Raw genomic sequence first — 22,794 nt, forward strand, 5'->3', positions numbered from 1 at the left:
GCTAGAGTGTCCTGTATGGCCTGTCCACGTGGCTTGGGCTTCCTCACAGCATGGCGGTCTGAGGATAGTTAGACTTCTTACATGTCAGGCCAGGAAATTCAGAGGGAATATTCTAGCAAAAAAGTTGGACACTGCATATACTTCTATAAGCCAGTCCCAGAAGTCACATGGTCTCATTCTGCCAAACTCTATTGGTAAAAGCAAGCAGTCATAAGCTTGCCTAGGTTCAAGGGCAGGGGACATACACCTGACACTCTTTCTGGGAGGAGGGCCAAATGGTTTGCAGTCATAGTTTGAAACTGTCCCACCAAGCCATACCTATCAATCACTCTCCAAAGAAACTGGAGTTGGGACCAAGGTGCATCTGGATAATTTCTATGTGTTTTGGGGCTTATAACGTAAACACGGGAGCTGTGGGGGAAAGCAGAGAAAGTCAGTCTGCAAGAGAAAGAAGCAGCCACTGCATGGCCTCTCGTCTCCCTGCCTTGTCTGTCCTGCTGTGGTTCCTTCCCCAAACCCAGTCTTATCTCTGCCCTTTGTCCTGTTAGATACAACCATGAATCTTCACAGTGGATTTTCCTTTTTACCTTAAATCTATAGCGTTGGTTGATTTCTGTTTCTTGCAACCAGAGTGTTAAGTAATTCAGAGATTATCAGATACTTTTTCAATGATTGTTGATATATATGTGATTACTTATATAAGCTACTATCGCCTATCACCCAGTTTCAACAGTTAATGACTCACGGCCCATGTCATGTCATTGCTAGCTCCTCCTACTTTTCTTCCTCCTGGGTTATTTTGAAGAGAATCACCAGACCCTTCTCATTTATTAACTTTTGGCATAGCTATTGACACCTTGCTATGATAAAGGAAGTTTTACCTTTTTAAACACAAACCCTCACTTCTCTCTCTCCCAATTTCCCAAATAGTTTGTATCACAGTTTTCTGGTTAAATTTGAATTCTGTGATTACATTATTTTAACAACGCAAATATTAATCACAGGCCTTTATCATATAACTTTTACCTTTTCTTAGAATAACTGCCCTATTTTTCTTAGTTTTCAATGTATCTAGTACAATTTTTTTTTTCAAAATGTTCCAGCAGCTCTGTAAAGCACCCTTCAAAATTATTTTCCATGTAAATATATCAAATAATCCAAGTAATTAATTGTGCCCAGGACCCCTCCCTCCTCTCCTCTGTGGCCCACCTGGCTGTCCTCCTGGCAGCTGGGACTGCTCTACATTGCCCCTCAGTGCCACAGCCCCTGCCTTACTCCTTCTTAGTTTACAACTTCGGTTGCTTCTCAAAAATAACTCCCTATTATGAGAATTTTAAATTATGTTTAAGTTCAAAATATACCTAAAATGAGTTCCCATCATCCATTACCCAATTAAAACAGTTATCAGCTCATGGGCAGTCTTGGGTCGTCTCTAGTTCCTTCTACCATTCTCCCTCCTGGGTTATTTTGAAGCAAGTCTCCAGACACTTCAGTATGTATCTCTAAAAGATAATGGTTCTGTTTTTAAATATATATATATCTCTCTCTCTCTCTGAAATACCATCTTTACAGCTAAAAAAATTAATCATAATTCCTTATCATCATTAACTCTCCAGGTTTCAAATTTCCAATCACCTCATAAATGGCACAGATTTTTGTTTTACAGCTTGTCTGAATCAGGATCCAAACAGGTTGATATGTTTTTAAAATCTATTCCAATTCATAGGCCCCGCCCCCCGCCATTGCAAGTTTTATTTCTTGCAATTTATTTGTTGAGGGAATCAGGCTGTTTGTCACATAGTTTCCCGCTCTGAATTTAATATACTGCACCTCTGTGCTTTACACGTTTCACACGTTCATTTATCCTCTCTTTTCTACATATTGGTGGTAGATCAACAGTCCTGGTCAGACTCAGGTTCAATTTGGCTTGTTTTTCACAGGTGGTGTGTTTTCCCACCAATGAGTGCACACGGTCTGCCTGTCTCCTTTTCTGTGTCAGCAGCCACTGATGCTCCATACCCATGTCCATGATTCCCTAGGCGTTTCTGGAAAATGATGATATTCTAGTCGTACCATTTCTCCTTCATTTATGAGCACTGATAGTCCTATCCCATTGGTTCTTACTTGATGGATGGTAATTGTATTAGTCCATTCTTGCACTGCTATAAAGAAAGACCTGAAACTGGGCAATTTATAAAGAAAAGAGGTTGAAATGGCTCACAGTTGCACAGGCTGTACAGGAAGCATGTCTAGGGAGGCCTCAGGAAACTTTCAGTCATAATGGAAGGCAAGCAGGCATGTCTTACCTGGCCAGAACAGGAGGAAGAGAGAAGAAAGGGAGGTGCTATGCACTTTTAAACAAGCACATCTCATGAGAACTCACTAACTATTACAAGAACAGCAAGGGGAAAATCCGCCCCCATGATCCAATCACCTCCCACCAGGCCCCTCTTCCAACAATGGGGATTGCAATTCAACATGAGATTTGGGTGGGGACACAAATCCAAACCATGTCAGTAATAGAATTATTGTTTGGAATTATTTCCTTTCAGAACTTTGAAGACACTGCCTCATCCCTTCAGTTCTGAGGTTGCTATTCAAAAATCTGATACCAGTTTGATTCTAGTTCCTTTTTAATTGACCAGCTTTACTCACTGGAAGCTTTTAGGAGCTTCTCATTATTCCTGGAAGATGGGGAGCAATGCAGAACTATGTATTATGGGCAGGCCACTGCTTTATGCTAGGGGAATTAACTCAGCCATGAGGGATAACTTAAGATAGGCTGTATAAAGAATCCGGGTCTTGGGACAGCCAATGGGAGGCAGAGAAAAGGGCTTTGTCTTCTCTGGCCCCTTCCTATCCACAGAGAATTACCTGTGCATTTCTGCACTGTATCATGTGGCCTCTTGGGAGCCAGATCTTATGACCTGTGGTGTAGAATTTTATCCAAGTCCAGAAGTGGAAGGAGGATCCAGAACCACTCAGGGAATCCAGAGAGGCTGAAAGTCTGTGGTACATCCAGTAAGTAACTGATGTTTAAGGAAAGCTTTTTGTCTGCCCAGGATCCCTCCTGACCCCCAAGCATTCTTGCCCCCTGGCCTCAGGGCTGGGACATGGCCATGCTGATGGTCTAAGTGGGCAGACACATCATGGGAGCCGGACTGTTTGGAGTCCTTCCGCAGGAACTTTTCAAGGTGGCACTAGGCAAGAGAGGATGCTCTGTCCTCTAAATAGCAAGCTGTAAGATGCATAAGCCTGGGACTCCCCATGATTTCTACCATCAGGGGAGGCCAATCCCAGAGAAGGAAGCAGGGACAAAGGGCCAACGGTGTTTCAAATCCTGCCTCCAGTGCCAGCCCTGCACTCCTCGGTTTAGCTGCGAGAGACATGAAAGTCACTCCCAGTGTCCACTGGTTTCAGCTGGGCTTCTGTCACTTGAAGACAAAGTTCCTGACTAATGCTTATGTCCAAGAAAAATATAAATAAAACCTTTAAAAATGCTTTATCCAATAACTTCTTGAAAGGAATGATTTTTTTAAAAACTCTGAAATTAAAAATGCTTCTCTGCTTCGTATCTCTTCCTACTTAGTGTGCTGCAGATTGAGCTGTTGCAATACAGGCCTAAGTTGGCACTTCAATCCAGCACATAATTGGAAAAAGAGAGTGGGGTCACATTCGTTCATGTGTCAAATCCTCCTCAGGACTCCAGCAGCCTTGGAGGCACCCTGCATAATGTCCACTTGCAGATCTGTCCTGAGGGCAACGATTGACCCAAGTAGGGACATCCTTCCTGGTATACGAGATGGTTTGAGTTGGGGGCCTGAAAAGCCCAGCAGATCCCTGGTAGCCAGTCCATGTGAATATCCTGAATGAGTTCTAGCATTGGTCAATTATCACATGCAGAAAGCCTACAGCTTGCAGGCGCCGTTTGTCAGCTGGGGCTGCTAGTAGCTGGGAACTAATCGTTAAGTCTGCCAAGGAGCAGAGAAGCCTTTCTCCCAGCAGCCTCACGGCCTCCAGCGTGGTGTACATTTTCCTATTTCACTTGGATTTGCGCCTAATGATTGAACTATAGATTATTAATGCTGTGAAGCTCTGGGATCCCAGCGTGACTGTGCTGGGCTCTATTCTGCCCTCAGAGCCTTCAGCACGTATCCTGGCCTGGCAGACAGTGCCCCAGCAGCTGTCAGAGCCGCTGGGTCCAAGAAGGTACCGTGGGATCCAAAGAGTGGCTCCTATTAGCAGCTGCAGGGGCATCGTTGGTGGCATTTGGTGCTCTCTTCTCCCCAAATTACTAGATAGAATGAATAATAAGTCACAAAATACAACTTAAAGTTTGCGAAGAGGGTGACAAAAAGTATCTTTTTAAAAGAGAAGCAAAAATGGTTGAGGCCATGCTGGGGCTCTGTCATCTGTCACTGTGCACAGCTGTCCGGGTGTGTGCTGGGGACACCGCTGAGCAGCACACACAGAGCCAGGTTGAAGACGTTTGGGGCCTGCAGCAGTGCAATCCCAGGGCAGAGAGAGGAGCTGTGCAGCCCAGCAACTGTGGAACAGTCCCTCCAGGGGTGACTCTGATCTGAAAGCTTGTCCTTTAGTTTTCAAAGACACCCCAGGGAATAATTATAAGGCCCCTTTTACAGACAAGGGAAACAAGGCTTAGAGGAATTAAGAGACTTGCATAAGAGGCTGGGCACAGTGGTTCATGCCTGTAATCCCAGCACTTTGGGAGGAGGCAGGCAGATCACTTGAGGTCAGGAGTTCGAGACCAGCCTGACCAACATGGTGAAACCCCATCTCTACTAAAAATACAAAAATTAGCCAGGCGTGCTGGCTTGAGCCTGCAATCCCAGCTACTCAGGAGGCTGAGGCATGAGAATCACTTGAACCTGGGAGGTGGAGGTTGCAGTGAGCCAAGATCATGCCACTGCATGCACTCCAGCCTGGATGACAGAGTGAGACTCTGTCTAAAAAAAAAAAAAAAAAAGGCTTGTATAAGAAAGCATCACTCAGCAAATTCTGAAGGACCCCACTGCTATGGTTTTTTGAGATGGGGTCTCACTCACTCTGTCACCCAGGCTGGGTAGTGCAGTGGTGCAATCTTGGCTCAATGTAGGCTCTGCCTCCCGGGTTCGAGTGATCCTCTCACCTCAGCCACTCGAGTAGCTAGGAGTACACGCATGCACCAAGACACTCTGCTAATTTTTTTTTTTTTTTTTGTAGAGATGGGGTCTCACTATGTTGCCCAGGCTCCTCTTGAATGCCTGGGCTCAAGTGATCCTCCCCCCTCATCTCCCAAAGTGCTGAAATTACAGGCACGAGCCATCACACTTGCTCTCATGTTGAAATTTGATCCCTAATGTGGCAGTGTTGGGAGGTGGGGCCCAGTGGGAAGTGTGTGGATAGTGGGGGCAGATGCCTCATGAATAGCTGGTGCCATTCTTATGGTAGTGAGTGAGCACTTGCTCTGGAGAAACTGAATTGGTTCTCACGGGAATGGATTCGTTCCCTCAGGAGCAGTTTGTTTTAAAGCCAGAGTGCCCTTTGGCACTGTCTTTGCAGGTCTCCATTTCCCCTTTGACTTTCCCCACCATGTTATGATGTAAAATAGCAGAGAAGCTCTCACCAGAAGCCAGGGTCATGCTGCTGTTGAACTCCCCAGCTTTGCAGAACTGTGAGCTAAATAAACCTCTTGTCTCTACAAATTACCCAGTCTCAGGTGTTCTGCTACAGCAACACAAAACAGACGAAGACACCCACGGTGTGCTCTCTCCTTTTCACTCATGTTATTCGATTTGGTGAGAATTAGGACACTTCCTTTATGCCCAGAGAATGAACTTAAGGCTGGTATAAAGTCAGAACCAGGGACTGGGTCCAGGTTCTGACATGGATGCCATTCCCATCATTGCTACACAGAAGTGTCCAGTGGGTACCATGGGCCTTGGACAGAACGACCGTCTGCCGTTGGAAAGAGCAAAACACCCTCTGTTTGCCTGCATCGCAGCCTACTGAATTGTGGGGATACAAAGCAGCAACAAACTTGGGGTATAAATCTCTTAGCCTGCTCAGACTGATATAACAAAATGCTATAGATTGGGTGGCTTAAACAACAGAAATGTATTTCTCACTGTTCTGGAGGCTGAAAGTCCAAGATCAATGTGATAACATGGTTAAGTTCTGGTGAGGGCTCTCTTTCTAGTTTGTAGATGGCCACCTTCCTGCTGTGTCCTCACATGACACAGAGAGATAGACAGAGAGAGAGAGTCAGAGAGAGAGAGAGAGAGAGTGACATCTGTCTCTTCCTCTCCTAAGAGTCCCATCCTTATGATCTCATTAAATCTTAATTACCTCCTAAAGACTGTATGTCCAGATACAGTCACATAAAGGGTTAGGGCTTCAACATATACATTTGGTGAGGAGACATAATTCAGTCCACAGTGTGGGGGCTATAAGTAAGGCTATCAGTTGGAAGACAGGCAATAGGGAAGTTAAACAGACTAATGAGATACAGAATAACTCAAGAAATGTTGGTTGGCATGGGTAGGATGGTGTATGTAATATGGGGGCTGTGCCAAGTATTATTAGTCTGGAGCTGTTATATAATATATAATAAATACATACTAAAATTTGAAAAAAACTGGTACTTTAACAATGTTGCTCCACTGTTTTCTGGCTTGCATTGTTTCTGATGAAGAATCTGTTGTCATTTTCATCTTATTCCTCTGTAAAGAATGTGCCCGTGTCTCTTGCTGCTTTTAAGACTTTCTCTTTATCATGGGTTTTGAGTAATTTGATTATGATATGCTTTGGTGTAGTTTTCTTCATTTTTTTAATGCTTGAGATTCATTGAGCTTCTCAGATTTGTGGGTTTTCATCAGATTTGGAAAAATTTTGGTCATTATTTCTTTAGGCCATTTGAAGTTGTCCCATTCCTCACTGATACCCTGTTCATGGTTTTACATTCTTTTTTACCTGTGTGTTTTATTTTGGGCAGTTTCAACTGTTATGTCTTCAAGTTCGCTTACCCTTTTCCCAGCAAGGTCTAATCTGCAACTGATCCCATCCAGTGTGGTTCTCGTCTCAGACATTGTAGTTTTCATCTCTAAAAGTTTGATTTGGGTCTTTTCTATGTTTTTCACATCTTAGCTTTTTAATCATGTGGAATGCAGTTATACTAACAGTTATAATGGCTGTTTCAACATGCTTCTCTGCTCATTCTAACATCTGCGTCAGTTCTGGGTTGGTTTTGTTGACTCATTTTTCTCCTCATTATGGGCTGTATTTTCTCGTTTCTTTGCCTTCCCAGTAATTTTTTGATTAGGTGTCAGAAAGTGTATCATTTTGTTACGTGTGGAAATTTTCAGTATTCCTATAAACATTCTTAAACTTGTTTTCAGATGTAGATAAGTTACTTGGAAAGCATTTGATACATTCATGTCTTGCTGTCAAGATTTATTAAGTGGGACTGCAGCAATGTTTGGTTTAGGACTTATTCCCTGCTACTGAGATGAGTCCCTTTTGTGTACCTTACCCATCGCCTCATTAATCTTAAAGTTCTCAAGTCTGGCTGGTGGGAACAAGCAGCGTTCCTAGCCTTGTGTGAGCATTAGACACCGTCATGCTTTTTCTAATCCTTTTGAGTGGTTCTTTCCCATCTTGGGCAGTTTCCTCGCCACATGGACTGATCAGTTCTCAACTGAATGCTTCCAGGAGAGGCTTCTGCACATCTCCAAGCTTCTCTCTCTGTGCAGCCTTCTCCTCTCCAGTACTCTGTCCTGACAACTCCACCTGCCTCGGTCTACCCAGACTCTCAGCATCCTGTCCTCAACTCAGGGCTCTGCTTGGGCTCCACTTCCCTTTGCCTGGGAAATCTCTCAAGGCCATTAGCTGGATCAACCATAGGGTTCACCTTCTTTGTTTCCCATCTCTCAAAGATCACTGTCCTTCATTGCCTGATGTCTAATATCTTTTTAAAAAATTGTTTCTTACATGTTGGCAGCTATTTAGTTGTTTCATGTGGGACGGTAAGTCTGGTTCCCCCCAAAATTGAAAAAAGTTATTGAATTCCACAACATCTGCTCCTAGGATTTTGGATAAGGGTTTTGTGGACCCGTATAGTATTAGAACCATCATCCTCACTGGTAGTAGATATAAATACAAACTCCAAAGAGTCTTCTTGATAGTTTTGTATTTTGGGGGCTGACTTCTGATCAAGGTTGATTAGTTAGCAATGAGAGATATTATAGACTGTTTCAGCCAGCCACACTCAAGATACCGTGTAGTATGATTTAGCCAAAATATCACAGGCCGCGAAGTGAAAGACAACAATTTCCAGACTCATGTCTGGTGTAGGTTCTACATGGGACTGAGTTTCATCCAAAGAGACGGCCCACTGCAGGACTTGGACGATGGACATGAACACCATGAGGTGGAGATTCTGCCTCCACTCTATTAGACACCCTGAGGAGGAGACTCTGCCTCCACCCCGTGGAACAACCTGAGGAGGTGGTTCCACTGCATTTCTTGCTTTTGCTGGCAAGCCTGGCTGCGGCAGTATTTGGTGCCAGCTGTAGCAGAATCCCATGGGGGCAGAAATCAGGGCTTAGTGTCCCCATTTTGCTGGTGTGGATTATGCCAGAGAGGATTGGTCGTAGAGCTGGCAACCATTGTGGCAGTTTTTCAGTTCCACGAATTCCTCACTGTGGCAGAGACTGGCTAGGCCTGCGGGGCCATTTTCTGAATTTTTCGTGGAAGGCAGGCTGAAGCCTGCTCCTCCAGCCCATTCAAGGAATTGTATAAAGCATCCATAACCGGCAGTACATTGCTTTCTGCTGAAACTAGCTAGAGAGGATTTTGCTGTCCGCAATGGAATTCTAGCGGAGAGACGAACCATGGTACTTACTCACAGTGTGGCTGAGGAAGAGGAGATGATCTGGCCCTGCCCTTTCCTGGTTAATGTGTACCTGCTTTGCCAGGCTTTGCGATCTGTAGTTTCTTTTGAACAATCCATTAAATGCTCATGTCGATTTTGTGGGGGGTTAGTTTAGTAAAAACCAGAACCAGATATACAAAAGCTGCAGTAGGTTCCAAAGTTAACTAATAAGGGCTGGGTGTGGTGGCTCCTGCCTGTAGTCCCAGCACTCTGGGAGGCCGACACAGGTGGATCACCTGAGGTCAGGAGTTTGAGACCAGCCTGGGCAACATGGTGAAACCCCGTCTCTACTAAAAATACAAAAATTAGCAGGGCATGGTAGTGCATGCCTGCAATCCCAGCTACTCAGGAGACTGAGGCAGGAGAATCACTTGAACCCGGCAGGCAGAGGTTGCAGTGAGCCAAGATTGTGTCACTGTGCTCCAGCCTGGGTGACAGAGCGAGACTCTGTCTCAAAAACAAAAGCAAAAACAAAGTTAATTAATAAAGTTGACCCCTCCAAGCTGTGACACTGTCCCATTATGGTATGTTGGGGCCATGTAGGATGCACAGCTGTCTTCCATCTGGCTCAAGAGGGCACCCATGTGTGTGCTTTGAATACTAATAAAACACGATTTCTTTTTTTCTTTAAGATAAAATTATAAATAGAAGTTGTAATATTTTCTTCCTCCACACATGAATTATCCTGGGCATCTTCTGAGGTATTTTATCAGAGAAGCAAAATTATTCTCATGTCCCAAACATCATTATTATTATTATTATTGCCAATCTTCTTATATAGGTAAATGATGAGTCAAACACAACAACTGCTTTTTCTAAAGAATGGTCATTGCATGATGGAAAGCCTACTCCTATTTGTCCTGTATGAAGGAAATTTGACAGAAAGTCAGGAAACTGGTTCTGGTCCTATTGGTGCCACTGTCTTGGTTGTGGCACATGGCAAGCCCGGCCACTCTGGTTCTCCCTTGCCTCACCTGTATGAGACAAGTGTGCGGGGCTGCAGTTAGGGTTTGCCTGGCACCTGGGTTCCCAGGAAGGAGAGCTGTGCTGTCTGCAAGCTTGCTGCAGGTCTTATTTCTAGGAGCAAATAGCAGTTCCCCTTCAATCCTTTTCATCTCATAGTGCAATCATCTAAAATAGTTACTGGGTAGTGGGATTAGGTATAGATTTTATATTCTACTCGGCATTTGAAATATTTTTCTGCATTCTGTGTAATAAACACACATTGCTTTTGTAGTGGAAAATTTAAAAAATTAAACAAATACGCTTAATTAAATAGCCCTCAAAAAGAAGGTGTAGGAGGTGTAGGAGGGAAAGAAGGAGAATGCTGCACCTGTGACTCCCAACTGCTCAGGTGGCTTCAAGGCATCTCTTTGCAATTGTTAGTTTGCCATAAAAAATTTAGGCAGGCAGGCCAGTTCCTTCTCATGGCTCAGTAGACTGAGAACATGATTTCTGAAATGCATTTATTTTCACAGTTCTAACAAGAGTAAAACAACTCCGTTGTTTCTTGGAGTTTGGCAAAGAGGTATTTATATTAAAGCAGCTTAGTAGCCTTAAAGATAACCATGGCTCATCAGCTATTATTTTAAACTCATAACTAATCACCTTCAACCACATGCTGCCAGATGGGTATGTAATGAAATGGAGGAAGAAAATCTATAAAGGACTTTAACTCCTGCTGTACAAGTTTGAAAAGAACGGCGATTTTTCGAAGATGTGCAGAGGGACAGAAGTCAGTTCTGAACATATCAGTCAGCGTTCCTAAACCCCAAATCAAGACTTGGGCTCTGACAACAAGACAGGATGTTAGTAATCAAGGTAGTCTTGATAACTCTGGCAGGGAAGTGCCAGGCTGCCTGGGGTTGGCCAGCTGAGCCTGAAACAAGTATAAGGATAGGGTGAGATGGAATTTTTATCTCACTCAGCAAGGCCGAGTGTCCCTTGTAAGGCCTGCAGAGTGACCAGGTGCCCAGAAAGCTTACCTGTTCCACCCCTTCTCCCACACCAGCCCCCTCCCCACCTGTACACCTTTGGTACATGATCTGGAGAGAATGTTTTCTCAGTGACCCCACAAAAGCAGGCACAGAGGGAAATTACTTCCTCTGTCTCCACTGGGCCTTCACTGAGCACACATCTGTTAGCTTCCACATCGGCAGGTCAGAAACTCAGATCCAAATGGGGCTGGCAATTAGCATTTTAGGGAACAATTGTTCACAGATGCTGCGTCCAACACACCCACTCCAAATTCCATGGATGCAACTGGCCTACAGCAGCACCGTCCAACACAGCTTTCCACAACAATGGAAATGCTCTCTTCTCCGCTGTCTGAGATGGTCGCCACTTGTCACATGCGGCAGTTGACTATCATAGTGGACAGTGCAGGTCTAAAGTATTAGTGATTATTGACAACGCATGAAACAACGTTCCAACGCAACTTTAAAAACTATATGACATTAGATTCTAGACACAACTCAAACAGCTCATAATTTTACATTTTAAATGATAAAGAACGTCTTTGGCTGCTTTGGGTGCCCAGTGGTTTGAAATGAAATCATTTTTAAGTGAAGCTTATATGGAATCATCTGATCCATCCCTTTGCTATAAAGTGCCCTGGGAGGTATATTATCGACTCTCATCTTAGCACATTTATTCTAAGTAAAGCGCCAGATTTCTCACTTATTTAATTATTGATAATGACCTCTCTCTAAATAAATTTTTTTCTTAGAGCATGACTCTGAAAACAAGCATATTCAATGTCATATGTAATCCCATATAGACACTTTTAAAAATAAGATATAGCAAGCACATACACAAATGCAATTTTAAAACATTTGCTCATTTAGATTATTAAAAGAAGCACTGCATTTTCTTAAATTTGTATCAATTTTGGAGGGGGAGGGAACACTGCATAGAAGGCTGGAAGTGTTTCTTTCTCTCCTTAAAGGCTAATATTGACGTATAGCGAACATGAACACACGAGCTAAGGTCATTACAAAGCTCTGCCCTTGTACAGTACTTTACATACTTTAAAAAAACTTTTTGCACTTGTACTTTACTTTCCATCAACATATACTTTTATCCCATGATGTGGGAAGATTTATCATGGATTATATGTCCATTTTATGGGTGAGGAAACTGATGCTCAATGAGATTAAATGGCTTGTTCCAGTTCACAAAGCTGATAAGCAAGAAGTCAGGAATTTGACCCCACTGTTGGTCTTAGTCTAGTGTCCTTTCCACGCTAAGGAAAGTGAGGATTTGCTTTCACCGATTGTAGGAGTTTCAAACTAAATTCTCTTAGGATATATACCAAATGCGAACAGGGGCACAGGACAAAGAGGGTGGTAGGGGTGGCAGCGAAGAAGACAAGGGCGGGGGCTATGGATGACTGGGAGGTGGCAGTGGTGGGCTCACCATACGGTATTTCTTCGTTTTTATAAAGGTTGGTGAAGAGTTCAGTTTTTTTCGTAATATTGCAGACATGAGTCAATAGACGTGTGTGAATTGTGTCTCACACTATATGATTTGTCTCATGTATGGCTCACATTTCAGTAAGGTCTTCCGGGATGCAGGGCCATCCCTGTGCTGAAATTGTCTCCCCTGAGTATTAATATGTGATTTAAATATACATATTTCCTTTCAAATACGGAAACACTAGTTTTCTTGTATAGCCAGGGAGAATGCCAGCGCCTTCCTCTGCCTGCCTGGAAAGGGCGAGGTAAGGACTGTGGGAGTGCACGCTGACTAAGTGGGGTGGGGAATCCTGGTGGAGAGTTACCTGTTAATAGACACGGGCTCCCGCCCTCACCCCCAACTTCAGATTGATGTTAACCGGGGCTCAATTTCCTCCCTCATTTCTTACATTCTCATTAATAAAAGTCTTAAACATAAAACGAAATCTTGGCTATTAGAGGGGGATACTCATGTTTCTTTCATTCATTCATGGGCACTATGCCTCAGGCAAAGATTCTTACTAACACTAGTGAGACTGAGGCACTTGAAATCAGAATTTATACATTCCTGATACCTCAAAACCATAAAAAAACTCAATCCGAGCCTTTCTAATAAGTCCTAACATGATATGCCAAGTGATATTTTCATGGTAAATGAGGTAAATGTTTAAAAGTTCACACTTCATGCAGAACTTCATGTGTTCATTCCTCTGAACATTCATTTTGGACTATGCAAATGGGTGAGTCTACTTTTCTTCCACATTATCATCTTTGGCATGAGTATCTGAGAAGGGACATGTGCTGGCTATAATTTCAGGGCAGTTCAAACATGGTCTCACCTTTCATCCCAGGAAAGGTTAGTTCCACACAAATGCCATAATGGAAAGATGTGAGGAGGTGACATATGCTAAAAAAAGACCCCTAGTTTTCATCAGAACAGGATTGCCAATAAAAATGGACACATGTTGTGTCCAGTGGACTTGGGCCTCCTCCTTGGTCTATGCTTCCAGATCTAAGGTTGACCATCTTGAGAACAAGTAAGGTTCAAAAATTTGAGTTTGGTCTCATGGCCTGTGGAATAGTAGCAGAAACATCTCTGGGTATGGATCTGCCTGTTGGAGTAAGAAGGCCAAGGCATGATCAGTGAGGAATCCCCAGAGTATGTGAGCACACTACCTCGATCGCCTTTTATGAAGGCAGAGAAATAGCCTGTAATTGAATGAGTGGGAAGCAAAAGGAAGAGAATGGATTTTGATTTTTAGCAAATCATTTGGGAAGGATTCTTTGCGAGGCTGGTCACACAGAACTGGCACAATCTGAAGTGAAACAGATGGGCAGGAACCCTTACAGAGTCTACAGAGAGCAGGTCAATGGCCTGGCACACAGCCACAGGGAAGCGCATGAGAGATGAGGTGGATACTGGGAGAATTACCATCCACCACCTTTCACGTATGGACCAAAAAACTGAGAAACTGGAGTGGGCAGTCATCATTCAAGAAGATTTTGATAAATCTGAAAAAACAGGTACCTGGAATGTAGTGTACAATTTACCACTGAACATAGCAAAAGGCTGCTGAATACAGAAGCACAGAAAAACATTTCAAAGTCATGATTAAATGATTCCAACTGGAGTCAAATCAATAACTGAGGGGGCCACATGGGCTGGCAGCATCCTGCTTTGCAGCTCCAAAGACAGATAACACAAGGTGGCTTTCCTGAGGGAAGAACTTCTGGAGCCTCACAGTTCAAAAAGGTAGTGGCAGCCTTTTAAAGGGCTGCTCAAATCCCATTTAGAACATTGTGCACAGCAACACTCAGCCACTAAATGTAGGCCACTGGAGTGTGTGGGGACGTGTGGAGGCGGCGGTGGCGCGGGCGCGAGGACCGGGCTGTCTGAGGGCAGTCTTTGAGAGCTGAGCATGTTAAGATGTGAAAAGAGGTGTAATCAAGGTTTATGAGTATTGGTTGCGCTCATACAAAGAAGCTAGGGCAAGACCTATTTACACCACGAGGATAAAGGATGCACAGGCTGCTAATTAAGGTGAAGAAGGGAGAGATTCTGTAGGCGAGACCTCTCTTTTGCAGGGTCATCGATAAGTGGGGGTAAAAGAAAATGAAGTAGAGTCAAGAAAGCCGGGAAGACACGGGACAGGGTTGTTCAAGTCCCTGACAGGCAGCATCTCAGGAAGCCACCTCAGTCCCCACTCTCCTCGCCACCCACAGCTCCCACTTCCCCACTTCTCCACACCCTCACTGAAGTTCCTTTCGCCCCCAGTGTTCTGAAGGGAGGAGCATTTTCAGCAGGGCAGAGGTGCTGCCATTCTAAATACTGCCAAGGGACTTGGCAGGCAGGGGCACTGTGAGGTTTTGGAGAGGTGGGTGCAGGTGTGTGTGAGCATGTGACTGGGCGTGTGAGTGTACATTATGAGTGCTGTGTGAGTGTGCATGAGTGTGTGCACGCGTGTGAGTATGCATGAGTGTGTGCACGCGTGTGAGTATGCATGAGTGGGGCCTGTGGGGTCATAAATGCTTTTAAGGGGAAGATTGGGAAAAGGAAGATTTTTAGTAACATATTTGTGTGACTTTAAATGCTGGTTGGTTCAGAAAGCAACAAATGATATAAAATTGGCTCTATTCTTTTTCCAAAGTAGTAAATCAATCAACTGATCAAATTCTCTCTCTCTCTCTCTCTCTCACACACACACACACAACACGCACACACACAGAGTCACCAATGGATTAGTTCTCTCACTCTATTCAGTGCCAATGGTTTGTACTGGCACTCAGAGGTAAAAACAAAGAATAAAATATAGGTGGAATCCAAGCCAGCCTGGGCCGCAGACCCTTCACTTACTGTGGTCCCGTGACAGCTGTCTGCCTGTGCATCATGGCGGCTGACGGCTCGGCCGCCACCTTGTGTCCCCATATGGTTCCAAGTGAGCCCCTCGCAGGCAGCCAGGGTCTGCCTGGGAGGCCTCGGCTACCACAGCAACATCTGACCCGCAGGGCTGCCACCGTTCCCATTGGCACAGCTAGTGCCTGCCCTGTTTTGGCCCTCGATGGAGTGACAATAGATAGGGGAAGTGGAGAGGAGGGATCCGACGGATTTCTCTGAATGTGGAGAGGAACTGATACTGAAGTCATGCCTGACTTGCAGAACAACAATGCAGCTGGTTAACCGTCAGCCCTCCTGGCAGCAGCGAGCACTGAGGAAGGTGCCCCAGCCGTGGTGGATGGAAGTGCGCAAATGAAACGTGCCTGGTCTGAACAAGAGAGGTTGCTGATGCTGCCAAGGTCAGGAAAACAATCGGTAATCATATCGCGGCCAAAATCAGCTCAACCATTCACCCTGCTTGGAAAGAGCCTTGCCAGTCCATCTGACAACAGACAGGGCAGGAGTGCTGGTCCAAAAATTAGCACTAGGACCTGGCAGCATTTCATGGCACTTGAAAAGAATGTGGCCGCAGCTGCACATACCCGCTAACACCCGCCTGGAGTGACTGACAAGGCACAGCGGTGCTCTCAGAACCTCACTTAGAAATGACGGGCGGCCATCTTCCTGTCCTTGCTCCTTTCTGAAAGATGTCCATTGGCCCTTCCTGATAGCCGGTGTCACCCCATCTTGCCATCCCAAACACTCGTCACAAATCAAATTAACTTTTGAAATTATTACTCTTGTCAGTTAACAGTGGCACCCCCTGTAATAGTCTCAAACTCACGAAGTCTGTTGCAGAATCACCTTCTATTTAGGGAGAAACAAAACAGGTAGGGCTTTGAATATGGTCAAATGTGAAAACATTTTTTTTTTCCGGAAAGTCTTAGCATATCATTCCCCACCAACCAAAATCTTTCTGTAACAAACAACTGATTCTCCCCTAACTCAAATATTTTGGGTAAGGTTTACCACAACAATAAAATCCTATATATAAGTGAAGGAGCAAATGAATTCATTTTAAAAATACTTGTGGTTTTCATTATTAAAAATAAGTATTGGAGCCAAGCCTACAAGGAGGAGGGAAAGCTCATGATTTTAAATTTTGATACTTATCAAAATGTAGGTTATATTTGAACGCATTAGGAAGACATCCTTACACGTAAAACGTTTCAGGGACTAAGTACTCTTTCTGAAAAATAAAAATAAAAATCCATTCATGATAAGAATGCTTAGAAAACCAGTAATCAAAAGGAACTTTCTTAATCTGATAAAGGGCATCTATAAAAATATACATATGGCAACTATTACACACTTAATTTTGGACCCTTTCCCTTTCAGATTAAGAATGGGGCAAGGGCACCATCCCTCACTACTCCTACTTAACTTTTTATTTTTAGTTTTAGTTTTGAGACACAAATTCACTCTGCTGCCCAGGCTGGAGTGCAGTGGAGCCATCTTGGCTCACTGCAACCTCCGCCTCCCAGGTTCAAGTGATTCTCATGCCTCAACCTCTCAGACAGCTGGTATTACAAATGTGAGCCACTACATCTGGCTAATTTTCATATTTTTAGTAGAGACAGGGTTTCCGCATGTTGGCCAGGCTAGTCTCAAACTCCTGATCTCAGGTGATCTGCACGCCTCGGCCTCCCAAAGTGCTGGGATTACAGGTGTGAGCCACCTCACCCGGCCAATCTTTTAATTACAAATCTTAGTCAGTGCAGTAAGGCAAGAAAGGAAATAAATATTATAAAAGTTGGAAAAGAAGAAACAAAGCTGTCACTATTTGCGGATGATATAATTTTTCTACTTGGAAAATCTAAAAATCTACAGGTAAATTATTCAAAACTTTCAGAATACAGAACCATACTAAAGTTAGTTCATCTCTATACACAAGCATCAATTCATAAAAAATGACATTTATAACAGAAAGAACAATATAAAGCATCTTGGACCATATCCAACAAAAGTTGCACAAGCCATTCATGGATAAAATGATAAATCTTAATTGAAAGACATTAAAGAATACCTAAATTGAGAGCTATACTATGTTATAATATTGGACTCAATATCAAAGATGTCGATTCTTGCCTAATTGATCTAAGATTTAATGCATTTCCTATCAAATCCCATGGGGCTTTTCATGGATCTTGACAAGTTGATTATAAAACTATTAGAAGAATGAAAGGACAAAAATACCCAAGACGCTCTTGAAGAAGACAAGCATTCTATTAAATTAGGAATATTGTTGACATCATAAAGAAAGTAAAAAGACAAGCCTCAAAGTTGGTTAAAAATATATAACCAACACAAGTTTGTATCCCGTTTGTTGATAAATAACTTCTGTGAAGTAATAATGAGAAGACACCCCTGCTCCATGGACAAATATCATGAATTGGAATTTCACAGAAACTACCACAAATGGCCCATGAACAAATGAAAAGGCAGCTAACTGCATCATTAAGTGGGGAAAAGCACATTAAAGCCCTAGGAGGATACCTTTGTATGCTACTAGACTGGCCAAATTTAAAAGTCTAACAGTACCAAGGCTTGGCAGATCTGTGGAGCGAGAGGTGCTCTCTCATTCACTGCTGGGGGAAATTTAAATAAATACGACAGCCATGTGTCACTCAACGATGGGAATAGGTCCTGAGAAACACATTGCTGGCAACCATCCTAGAGTGCACTTACACAAACATAGACGGTCTAGTCTACTACTACACACCTGGCCTATATGCCCCTGCTGCTCCTAGGTTACAAACTGGTACAGGTTTCTATACCGAATACTGTAGGCAATTGTAACTCCATAGTAAGTGTTTGTGTATCTAAACATAGAAAAGTGAAATATGGCATAAAAGATTTAAAAAGGGTATACCTGTATAGGGTACTTCCCGTGAATGGAGCTTACAGGACTGGAAGTTGCTCTAGGGCAGTTAGTGAGCTAGTGGTGAGTGAGTGCGAAGGCCTGGGACATTACCATACAATACTGAGTCTACACTAAATTTATAGAAACATGTTTCTCAATCTTTATTATTCTTTAATAATCAGTTAACCTTTGCTTACCCTTTTTACTTTATAATCTTATTTCATTTCAACTTTTTGACTCTTTTACAATAATCAAATTTAGCTTAAAACACAAGCATGGCCAGGCACGGTGGCTCACGCCTGTAATCCCAGCACTTTGGGAGGCTGAGGCAGATGGATTACAAGGTCAGGAGATCGAGACCATCCTGGCTAACACAGTGAAACTCCGTCTCTACTAAAAATACAAAAAATTAGCCGGGCATGGTGGTGGGCACCTGTAGTCCCAGCTACTTGGGAGGCTGAGGCAGGAGAATGGCGTGAACCTGGGAGGCGGAGCTTGCAGTAAGCCGAGATTATGCACTCCAGCCTGGGCAACAGAGCGAGACTCCATCTCAAAAAACAAACAAACAAACAACAACAACAAAAACACAAGCACAAGGCCAGGCATGGTGGCTCACGCCTGTAATCCCAGCATTTTGGGAGGCCAAGGCAGGTGGATCACCTGAGGTTGGGAATTCGAGACCAGCCTGGCCAACATGGTGAAACCCCGTATCTACTAAAAATGCAAAAATAAACTGGGTGCGGTAGCACATGCCTGTAATCCCAGCTACTTGGGAGGTTGAGGTAGGAGAATCGCTTGAACCTGGGAGGCATAGGCTTCAGTGAGCCAAGATCATGCCACTGCACTCCAGCCTGGGCAACAGAGTGAGACTCCATCTCAAAAAGAAGAAGAAGAAAAAAAAGGAACCCCATAAGCACACTGTATAGCTATATGCAAATATTTCTCTATGTCCTTATTTACAAAATTTTTTATTTTATTTTTTACTATTTAAACTTTTTGTTAAAAACCAAGACACAAACACACACATTAGCCTAGGCCTGCAGGGTCAGGATCATCAATATCACTGTCTTCCACTTCTGCTTCTTGTCCCACTGGAAGGGCTTCGGGGCAATAACACACATGGAGCTGCCATCTCCTGTGACAATAATGCCTTCTGAATACCCCCCGAAGGACCTGTCTGAGACTGTCTTAGAGTTAACTTTTTTTTTCATAAGTAGAAGGCATACACTCAAAAATGACGATAAAATGTATAGTATAGTAAATACATAAGCCAGTAACATGGTCATTTATTATCATCAGTGAGTATTCTGTACTGGACATAACTGTGTGCTATACTTTTATACCAACTGGGTAGCACAGTAAGTTTGTTGACTCAGCATCCCCACAAACACGTGAGTCATGTGTTGTGCCAGGTGACAGGAATGTGGCCCTTAGAGATGGAAATTTTTCAGCTTCGTTAATATCTTATGGCACTACAATTACACGTGTGACCCACTGTTGACTGGAATGTCTTTATGCGGCACGTGACCATACTTGGGAAACATTTGGGCATCAACTAGTAAAGTTGAAGATATGCACATCCTGTGACCCAGCGGTTCTAGGGCTGGGATATCTCAGAGAGATTCTGCACACGAGGTACGTCCACAGTGTTCACAATGTCCGCTTGTAATGGTCCCGAACTGGAACCAGTGTAAATACAGTCAACAGGAAAAGCCACGACTGAATCGTGACCATTATATGATGGAATACCACACAGCAGGGAGAACAATCAAACCACAGCTACGGACATCATCCTGGATGCTTCTTACAAACACCGTGCTAAACAGAATGCTCACTTCCTTTGGTAAGCCATAAACCTGAGTCAGAAGTAGGCACGGCAAATTAATATATTATTTAGGAAATCACGAGTCTATGTACACGTCTTTAAAACAAGGGTTGGCAAACTATGACTAGGGGCAAATCCAGCCCAATGCCCATTTTGGTGAACGAAGCTTTCTTGGGACGCAGCTGTGTCCATTTGTTTACACATCATCATGGCTTCTTTCTCACTACAAGGGTTCGGCTGAGTACTTGCAACTGAGTCTATATCTGCCCCTTATAGAAGAAGTTCACTGATCCTTGCTTTATAGGCAACAGAATGACAAACTCAAACTTCAGGACAGTGGCTACCTCCAAGAAGATGGGGGAGGGCTGTGATCAGAGAGGGACTTCTTGACTGCTAATGTAAGGAATTATTTCTTAACATAGGCAGTGGGCCCATAGATTTCCAGTACTTTTAAGTGTCCATACATATTTCACATACTTTTTTGTTTGTATGATGCATTCTACAATTTAAAAAATTTTTAAGAGGCAAGAGAGATTGATGGCAATCCTGGCAGTTGCTTCCATGGGTGTCAAGAACACTGAAACTGCATGGTTTTCATTCCACAGCATCTCTGGTGCTGGCTCTGCATCACTGTGCTTTGTGAATAGGGAAAGTCTCCTAACTTTGCTAAGCAGCAAGCTACATTCAGAAGTAGCTTTCCACTTGGAACTTCCATTCCTTCCTAATGGATAGGATGAAGTGTGTCTTAAGAGTTTGAAATGACAAAGGTTTCAAGTTTAACCAACATGTCAGTGTGGGAATTCCCTTACCAATACGCTGGACAAATGGCCACTCTGAGCCTGCCTGAACATATGGCATGAGGAGGAAGGCTAGGGTCACAAACACCCTGGCCCATGATCATGGAGTCCCATCAGGATCAGACCCTTCCACATGCTGTTCCCAAATCGACCTCCTACATTTCTGACCACTGCTCTTAGCAGTCCTGTGTGGGAAGGGACTTGAATATCATCTCCTCCAAGCCTGTTCATGGTGGGCTTGGTTGCACCTGGGGTCCAGGCCCTGGTATGGCCACGGGGGCCATGTGTGGACACATCCTATGACTCTCTGCTCCCCAGTCCACATTAACGTCAGGTGTTCTTCAGAACGATATCTGCCACTCAGCTTCTCTCCGGGATTCCTGTTTCACTCTCGGATGCATCACAACACACGTCCCTCATTCACAAAACATTATATATATTTGTATTTTCCTGTAGTCAAATGCAATGTCCGACTTACCTATAGAGATCTGTGATCAGGTTTTCATCGTACCGAGCACACAGGTTGTTGAGGAGTTGCTCGTGCTGGCCAAACAAGCGGATGTAGTTGGAGGCGGGGAAGGGCTCCCTAGAAAGGCATGTGATGGTTTCCACCATTTTATACTGGTTAATATGAATTCGGAAGTAAGTCCCATTTTTCGCACTGCCGGTTACTATTTCTAAACCCTGGAGGAGAGATGTGGACCAGAAAAACAACATGAGAAACATTTCTGGATTTTGGGAAGTTTATCACAGCAATTTATTTTTCAAATATAACAGACAGGTTATATCTTATCCCTTGCTGCAAATAACAGTAATAGATATTGACTAAACACGGCAGAAGGTAACAGTGTGTCAGAAACCACATACTTGGACTCAGTGACTAAATGTTCCTCAGGATATTTTAAACTGTGATTGCCTTGTTCCGTGTTTCTAAACTAGTTGCTAGGTTACAACCAATCCTTTACTAACACTGTACGCCCAGCTAATAAGTGGAACGGGGTTTCTTCTCTCCTCTGAGGTGTTTTAACCCTGTTAAATTTCTTTGCTTTCACAGCATCATTTTGAGAAAAACCTCCCAGTCAAAACTGACCAGAAATAATGTCAGTTATTTTCAAGATTACTTGAACAAAAGAAAGAAGTAAAAGGCCATGCCTGATGGCGGGGATTGGGCAGGGTCAGTCGTTTGAAAAGGTCTGTTCCCAGGAAGAAGGTTCAAGGCTATGGGAGATGCACATACACATTCTGCAGGTGGCTTTCTAGTTTATACATTGTTAAAGGTGTGGATTTGTGACTTTCTGCCCTGTAGAAACCAGCTCCAACTGCCACATGAGCCCAAGTGACAAGGATAGATGCTGCTCCAATTCCATGCCACAATGACTTTTTCTATTTCAGCTGCAGATGCCTCCCCACTGGCTCAGGCAGTGGGAAGATTCTGTGGACAAACATGAGTTTTGTCGGGGTGGGTGGGGGTGGGAACGGAACCTTCCCTTTGGCCCTAGACTCTGACCTTAGTACACAGTAACGCTCAATAAATGTTCTTTGAGTGCATATAGATTTAAGCTTCTCTTCTGAACTTGAATGTGGCATTTAGAAATCCAAGGCAATTTGAACTGCCTGGATCCCAAACATTTACTTAGTCCTGGACATCACCTGGGGATTTTGTCTAAACAAGGACAGTTCGACTTTTAAATAAATACAGGCAACTGGTGGGTGTTTGGGTATCACACGGCAAAGTCCTGAGGGGATTCAGCCAACTGTAAAGGTACAAGGTGAGATATACAGGGGGCACAACAGGTGAGTTCTGGGCCACCCCCAGGTGTGTGTGTGAGAGGTTGGGCATTTGGGGGTGCGGGAGGAGCAAATGGGGTTGGGGGATGGTGTTTCAAGGGAGATGGAAGTGGTCCTTTGTTTATAGAAATGGATGGATAGATGGGAAATCTACCACCATAACAAAGTACTTAAAAAATCCAAACTTATTAAGATATTA

The 22,794-nt window shown here is 43.7% G+C and overlaps 1 protein-coding gene across 1 annotated transcript in view; it reads right to left on the reverse strand.

The window, feature by feature from the left end:
* Nucleotides 1–22,794, reverse strand: part of CFAP61 (cilia and flagella associated protein 61) — a 308,416-nt gene that overhangs the window by 36,576 nt on the left and 249,046 nt on the right. Inside the window, exon 25 of the mRNA XM_033185470.1 lies at nt 21,286–21,491. Within this exon, the coding sequence (XP_033041361.1) occupies nt 21,286–21,491 (206 nt within the window). The remainder of the gene's footprint in view (nt 1–21,285; nt 21,492–22,794) is intronic.

Source organism: Trachypithecus francoisi, unplaced genomic scaffold (assembly GCF_009764315.1).
Source record: "Trachypithecus francoisi isolate TF-2019V2 unplaced genomic scaffold, Tfra_2.0 Lachesis_group21, whole genome shotgun sequence".
NCBI lineage: Eukaryota > Metazoa > Chordata > Mammalia > Primates > Cercopithecidae > Trachypithecus > Trachypithecus francoisi.